The sequence below is a fragment of the Polyodon spathula genome, chromosome 24 (assembly GCF_017654505.1).
Source record: "Polyodon spathula isolate WHYD16114869_AA chromosome 24, ASM1765450v1, whole genome shotgun sequence".
NCBI classification, from domain to species: domain Eukaryota; kingdom Metazoa; phylum Chordata; class Actinopteri; order Acipenseriformes; family Polyodontidae; genus Polyodon; species Polyodon spathula.
In genome coordinates, this window is record NC_054557.1 from 20,254,560 (window position 1) to 20,262,263 (window position 7,704).

A 7,704-nucleotide genomic window follows, 5' to 3' on the forward strand; every position below is an offset into this window, starting at 1 on the left:
CGCTAATATAACAAACAAAATAAACCGAGCTCTCCGCTGGAGCACTAACTAAGTTCTTTGTGTGGAACAAACACTAGATCTCTTACTCGAGTTTTGGTTTCATTTTGTTATTTCTGCTTTCTTACCCCTCTATACCCCCATCACAAAGCTATTGGTTAAGCCATTTCTATCGAGGTGTCATTAACTTTAACAAGCAGTTAACCAATTGACTATTATCCATAATTTGTTAAGGAAAGCAGCTGTGGATTTTATGGCCAAAGGTTTAGCATCATTCTAGAATTAATTAATAGCTGCTGAATAATGTTAAATTGACATATTGAATTATATACCGCTTTGTAGTTTTGCATATACTTAATGAAAAACTGACAAAAAATGAAAAATCTTAGTTATGTTCATAGTATTATGTCTCAATCCTAAAATTCAAGGTGATGCCAAACTTTTGCCCATAGCTGTGCACATATACACACACACACACACACACACAATGGTTCACAATCACTTTGGTTCAGGGCTGGTTTCCTCAATCTTCTGCCCTCCAACTAAAGACTCCATTTGGACAGTGGATCGACGGCTGCTCAAGTGGTAGAGTGTTGTCTCTTCTGTAAAGGCGCTCTCAAACACCTTAAGGAAGGACTTCTTTAGCTTCTCCTTAAAGTCCTGGCACATGCAGACATAAAGGACCGGGTTGAGACAGCTGTTGAAGAAAGCAATGCTGGTGGAAACCGGGACCCCAATGCTTACCACCTTAGAAGGGGAAGACTGATCATCCAGCGCTATTAACTCCAGTATCTGGAAGATGTGGAAGGGAATCCAACAGATGAAAAAGGTCACAATGACTGCAGCAATCACCCTGAAGGGTTTGAAGGATCTCTTGCGATGGATGGTGCTGTATCTGTAACCGATGGCAGTGTAGCAAGAGATGATGACGATTATGGGAAGCAGGAAACCAAACAGGAAACGAGTAATGGTCAGTGCCTTATGTGTGTCTCCAGGCATGTCTAAGTAACCATTACCAAAGTTGTAGGAACACCTTTGTATTGTTTCATTGATTTTTACCACATCCCGGTACTTCAAATACGGAGAGCTAAATACCCCAGCCAATGCCCATAGTATCAGACAAGTGAACCAAGCCTTCTTGGGCGAGCGGTGGTTGTGCGCCCAAACAGCAGCCACTACTGAGAGGGAGCGGTCAATGCTGATGGCCGTCAGGATGAGGACACTACTGTACATCGTCAGGACCATTATGAAGGAGTTGAGTTTGCACAGAAACCAGCCAAAGGGCCAGACGAAGCCCATGGCGGTGTAGGCAATGCTGAGAGGCAGGAATAAAGTGAAGATGAAATCAGCCATGGCCAGGTTTAGAAACCAAATGGTGTTGACAGACGTCTTCATTTTGAAACCGGTAATCCAGATGACCAGGCCATTTCCTGACGTGCCCAGAAAGAAGGCAATCGAGTAAAGCACAATGGAGAGGATGTGTGGTGCTTCCAGATCAATCGCCTCTTCATAGTAATAATAATATTCTGTTTCATTGTCGGTCTCCATCTCTATGCTGTCATTAAAAATACAAAACAGTTATAATTATAAGATCAATGGTAACAGTACTGTTAAAGCCACCCATACGGTAACTTTATATACAGTTATGTGCAAAGTATTCATGATTAGTCATTTATATCCTTTATACACATAATAAGAATTTCAATTTCAGTTCATCAGTAATATAGGTGAACATGTTAGACCACTTTGTGCTTTAATTAGGCGTCTTAAACAACTTCTAGAAAGTGGCATGCATGGTACCATTTGTGGCTATGTGTTCATTTACTTACTATTTTAAATGAATTGCATGTGTGGCCTATTAAAGTCTTCCATTAAATCAGACACTCACTGATTTGCCTATTTTGACAATTTTCCATAATTTTCAGTTACAGGGGTTTGATTTCATATGCACAGCAAATCAAACTTACAGAGCACTGGGCTGTTCTTTGCACAGTACTGGATTCTGAGATAAATACTGATACAGCTCTCCTCATAAAATTCATTATGAATAACGGAATGCCTTCCATTTACTACAGCTACCAAAAAAAAAAAAAAAACATACTGCTGGTAAAACTGACAAACACATTTTAAGAAAATCATATTAATAGTGGGAAATAGTCAAGTTGAAGAGTCAAAATGTGTCACCTTTTAAAACATTCAATATGCTCTACCTCATTTGTGTGTTACATTCACTGCTGCATTGTATAGGTAATGTATTTTAATTATAACAGAAAAAAGCAAGGGTGCTGCTCTACCATAAGCCGGTGAAGTTTTAGATATACTCTTCAGAGGAGCCGAATGTTTTTCATGAAGTGCGCACAGCCATGTCCAAAGAAAGATTCCTTCACTGAATATTCCTTTTATTTTCTTAGTTATAGGCTTTGCAGGTTTGCAACACAGAGCTAATAGTTATTCGCTGCTATTAACGTGTGGTGTGGTAAAGCTGTTTTCCTCTCTCGCTATATCTCGCTCTAATCAGTAGAGAGAAGCAATGTCACAGTGTTAATAATTCAAGCTGCAGTGTAAAATAGAATACCACGTGATTATTTGGCTGTATTCAGAATATTAAAATAATTAAATGACCATAAATATTGTACATCTGTTTAGTTTAAATTAATAATAATAATAATATTAATAATTAATAATAATAATAATACTATAATAATATAAAATAAGAATAATAATAAGTCATTGTTTAGTATCTAATTAAAAAACATAAGTAGAATCATTTAGATAACCATAAGAAACATGTGTTTCCTTAATTTAGGTTATTGACTACAGAACACCTATTTGAAGCATACTTTGAAAATGTTTGTATTTATAATTTAAATACAACTATTTTAAATTGGGTTTAATAAACAGACAACATTAGTCTTTACACATAACACACACACACACACACACACACACACACACACACACACACACACACACACAAACACTTGTTACACCAACATATCCTTCTCTGGGCAAAATGTGCAAAATATCTTTTCTTGTCGTTTACAGGTGACAAAGTTGACCCATAGTGTCAAGGGCTATTTTTAATCAAGGTAGAAAACATTATTATGTCAATATGTCATACTATGACTTATTAGTTTGGTACGGTTAGAATTATTATGAACACTACTTGTATTGTTATTTAATGTTTAATATTTAGTACTAATAATACAATAGTAAGCATGATGTTATACTGTTACTTTGGTATAATAGCAGTAGAAATAATAATAATAATAATAATAATAATAATAATAATAATAATAATAATAATAATAATAATAATAATAATAATAATAATAATATAGTACTGTCAATTTAAATACAATAGTAATATGTACAATGTATAGTGTTAGGTTGGGATTGTGTTGATAATATAACTATACTCATAACAAAAAATCTTTATTGGAAGTGCTAGCATATATAAACAATCACAGTAACTATCATATGTTGGAAATTTGCATGTAATAACTTTGTTTCTCACACCACACGTTCATCAGTTAGAAGTTGGCTTGTTCTTCGGTCTCTTTTTCTGTGTCAGTTAGTGAGGTGGCTGTGCTGTGAGATAACGCATCACTTGTTGTAACATGACCTGAAGTGGGATTTGTACACCAGTCTATACATTTCCACTTAAGAACCCAGCCTGTCATTGCAAACACTATCACAAGCTGATGTAGTCATATTCAAACACAAGAAATGAAACTATTTGACCTATCAAGGCTGGTTCCTTTGTGACACATATCTTTCAGTATGACATAGACTAGGACAGTTTTAGCTGTTACTAAGTTTTGTAAACATTAAAGGGTAACTCATTACATAAAGTGTCACTAATGACGTAAATGACATGTCGTTGCATAGTAAATACTTGTGTACTTACACCTAATTACAATGTTATTATGCATAGTTACAATGAACTTAATGTGTAATTTTGTTTGCATGATAAAACCTTAAACCTAACCCTAACCCTAAACCTCACCCTAACCTTATCCTTAACCCTAACCCTAACCCTAACCCTAACCCTAAACCTAACCCTAACACTTTTCTGATACAATTTTGCACTTACATATGTTGTGCAAAAAGATGTACATGCTAAATACATTGTAACTATGCATAATAATAATTACTGTCATAGAACACCTGTGAAAAAAGCAAAAGATATGAAGTGAATATGCAAATGTACACCTTTAAATGGGTTTGCACCTGGTCTAAAACATTTTAGATTTTTTTAAATTCTTGGTATTTATCTTCCTGAAGGATAAGATTTATTTTAGGAATTTTATTGCCTTGTCCTCCCTGATTTTCTCCTTTCTGTCTGTTACCGATCTCATTGCATAAATATTTACGAATAATTTTTACTTACCAGGAGTCTTGGATATATGCATCTACACTATTGACTGCATCCTCAACACTATACAACATTCAGCAGTGCTAAATGTATAACTACTACAAGATGTGTAAGAAATTGAAAAAGACTTGGCATATAACATTTTTCTTTGGTGACTGAAGTGTTTTTGCCCAGGCAGAGAGAAAGCCAGAGAAAGCCGGTACAGGGTTCTAAAAATGTTGAAACATCTGCCTCGATGGCTAGCATGGTAGGAACCCAGTTTTATTCAGTTTTATTCAATTCAGTCTGCAAGTTATTTTAACTAGAGCAGGGTTTCCCAATCCTGGTCCTATGGACCCCCTGTGTCTGCTGGTTTTCATTCTGAGTTCTCAATGACTTAATTAAACCCTTAATTGAACTGTTAATTTGCTTAATTAGACCTTTTTACTTGTTTTCAGCTCTTAAACAGTTGTAGATTTCAAGTTAGCTATAACATTTTATAAGTAACTTGAACTGTGCAACTGTTTAAGAGCTGAAAACAATTAAAAAAAGGTCTAATTAAGCAAATTATCAGTTCAAATAAAGGTCTAGTTAAGTAATTGAGAGCCCAGTTGGACTGAAAACCAGCAGGCACAGGGAGTCCCCAGGACCAGGATTGGGAAACCCTGTTCTAGAGGGATACATGCTCAAAATTATAGGTTTTACAGAGTTTAAAAGGCATCGCTTTTGTTACTCTTTGCAACATGAGTCATTTGCCTAATCTTTGGATACAGAAGCAGGTGCTATCAGATCTCTATCAAAACCAGGCAGACCAGTTCCGCTATCATTCAGAGCCATCTTGACTGAAGCTGAGCTTACTGTTGTGTTGCACAAAGAGATCATGAAGAGTCAGACACCAGCTACTGAACTGCTTCAGTTTGAAATTGAAATAATCCCTGCTGCTAATAATAAATTAATTGAAGTAAGCTACCATTTTTTTGAAATTATATTTTTATCTAGTGTGGTTTGTAATAACAGATATGATCACAGCAATACACTTATAACATACACCCAGGGAAAACCCAACCTTCTTCAGAAAAAGATACAGATATTATTTCATAGTGTTCTGCCAGAAATTGCTTTCTAAATATATGACATACAATTGCAAATGTTTTTTTTTTTTTTTTTTTTTTTTTTAAAGAAATACAGTATTGTGCACATTTATTAGAGCACCTCAAGATTTGTCATTATGGCACTGTGCTCCTCCTCTGTGTGGATTTTGTGTTATGTGTTTGGTGTGGTGTGTTAATGTTGGTGTTTAGATGATGCGAATGGCCCAATCACTTCAAGTGCAGATGAAAAGGGGTATTTATATGTGAGCGTGGGGAAGTGTACAAATTAGTTCACGTGCAGATGTACCGAGATTCCAAATTGAATGATTGATTAGCAATTTGGAATCTCTGTGAACTAATTTGTGCACTTCCTCGCGCTCACATCCATATACCCCTTTTAATCTGCACTTGATAATAAAGATACTACCACTACTACTACTACTACTACTAATAATAATAATAATAATAATAATTAATAATAATAATAATAATAATAATAATAATAATGTTAATGAATAATGTTATGAAACTCTTACCTTTTTTTGTATTTTCTTGTTTAGACTCATAAAAAGCTGTCTGCAAATATTTAAATAAAATAAATAAAATGTTCCTATTCTTAACAAATTAGATGAAAGACACAGTATTTGGAGATTTAAAGCTGCAGTTCTCTAAAAGATGCTCGCAATATTAGAAATCATCCAGGCTGCTCCTTGTCGCTTCTTGCAAATTGAAGAACTGAGTGGTGGAAACTCATCTGCAGTGATATATGTGGTTGAGTGTGTTGAAACAAGCACAGCTTCCTCTTTTTTTTATTTACAGTACTGGTACATACAACCAGCAAATGGATAGAACAGTTGTGTACATTAATGACGAGATGGCAAACCTGCATGATGTATTTCTTTATTAGAATTTATTTACTAGCTATTTTGGGGATTATTTTTTGTGTGTGGTGGTGGGGGGTGGGGGTGGGGGGGGGGGGGGGTGGGGGTGGGGGGGGTCACTTTTTTCTTTAACAAATAAACCCAAAATTAATTTATTGGACATGCGCGAACAGATATAATGAATTAAATTGAAAATCCCCTTAAACTGCTGTCAGCCCCAGCCACGCCAGACACGACTTTTTAGTACACTAACAAATTAATGATTATTTATAACACTTCACAAATTACTGACTAACCTTGTTCATCCCCAAATAAGCCTAATATGAGCAAAACACTTGTGTTGTTTGGAAAGTGTGGCCTTATGAATTCTGTTTTTCAAAGTGGATGTATATAGAAATTTACGGCATAACAGTGTAGCTTAAAGACTGCTGTGCCAATGGTCCCTCCTCACAACTTGGTCAAGCAATAATCAATGGGAAAAATCTACTGCAGCAACTGATGAAGTGTAGAAATACCTGGTAGCTCATCACAACAATACGGTCTATTTTACCAACATGGTTGTCAAACAGTAAGCTGCTGGTTGATGTTCACACCATAAGATTATTTGACTGATTAGGTGGCTCTACTGTGTTGATTATATCAAAGTCAGTTTGGGGAGGTGTGGCAAAGTGGCTAGTGGAGGGGAACAGGTATAGCAGTGATGCGATGCAAGAGTGACAGGCAGACAACAGTTTCCAGTGAAAAGGTGCTTTTATTTATAATCCAGGTCTGGTGACCGTTAAATAATAAATCCCCGGCTATACACAACAATGTGTAAAGCGCGGGGATAGCAAGGGCACAGTCCCGAACAAAACGAACACACGGTCACCAGTCCTGGGTGAGTGCAGACGTGCTTGTGGTGGGTGAAGACACTGTATTTTGTGACGGTTCCATGCAGTGGTGATCCGGATTGTGCTGACCCTGGTCGACAGCTCCGGACAGGTGAGTTAACTGTCTGGTGGTGCAAAACGCAGACAATTACAAACAAACACAACACGTAATTCTCTGTAACGATGAGAGCTCCTCTCTCGCTCCTTCTCTCTCCGAACGTTTACCCAAACGAAGGAAAAGATCAGCGTTACCCTGGCCCCTATATGTAGTCCTGCATGATATCTAGGTAAACAGTTGCAGCTGCCTTATTACTTGCAGCTGCTTCTCGTTTACCTTTCAAATCAATACGGTCTTACAACAGAGTCTCGCTTCTTTCCAGGCTGACCCACTTCCCTGACCCAGAAACGAACTGTCAGGCCAGCCCTTCCAGATACTTCTCCTCTCGTTCTTTAGTGCCCTGACAGGTCGGGAGGAAGGTTCATCGCCAGAACTCATCTTTCCATCACAG

The 7,704-nt window shown here is 36.7% G+C and overlaps 1 protein-coding gene across 1 annotated transcript; it reads right to left on the bottom strand.

The window, feature by feature from the left end:
• Nucleotides 1-439: 439 nt before the first annotated feature.
• LOC121298695 (chemokine-like receptor 1) lies at nucleotides 440-6,160 on the bottom strand. The gene is made up of 2 exons (XM_041225885.1): nucleotides 5,982-6,160; nucleotides 440-1,552 (listed from the first exon to the last, which is right to left on the bottom strand). Exon 2 carries the CDS (start codon nucleotides 1,543-1,545, stop codon nucleotides 496-498), a length of 1,050 nt encoding a protein of 349 aa, XP_041081819.1. The 5' UTR covers nucleotides 1,546-1,552; nucleotides 5,982-6,160; the 3' UTR covers nucleotides 440-495.
• Between the last annotated feature and the right edge of the window lie 1,544 nt (nucleotides 6,161-7,704).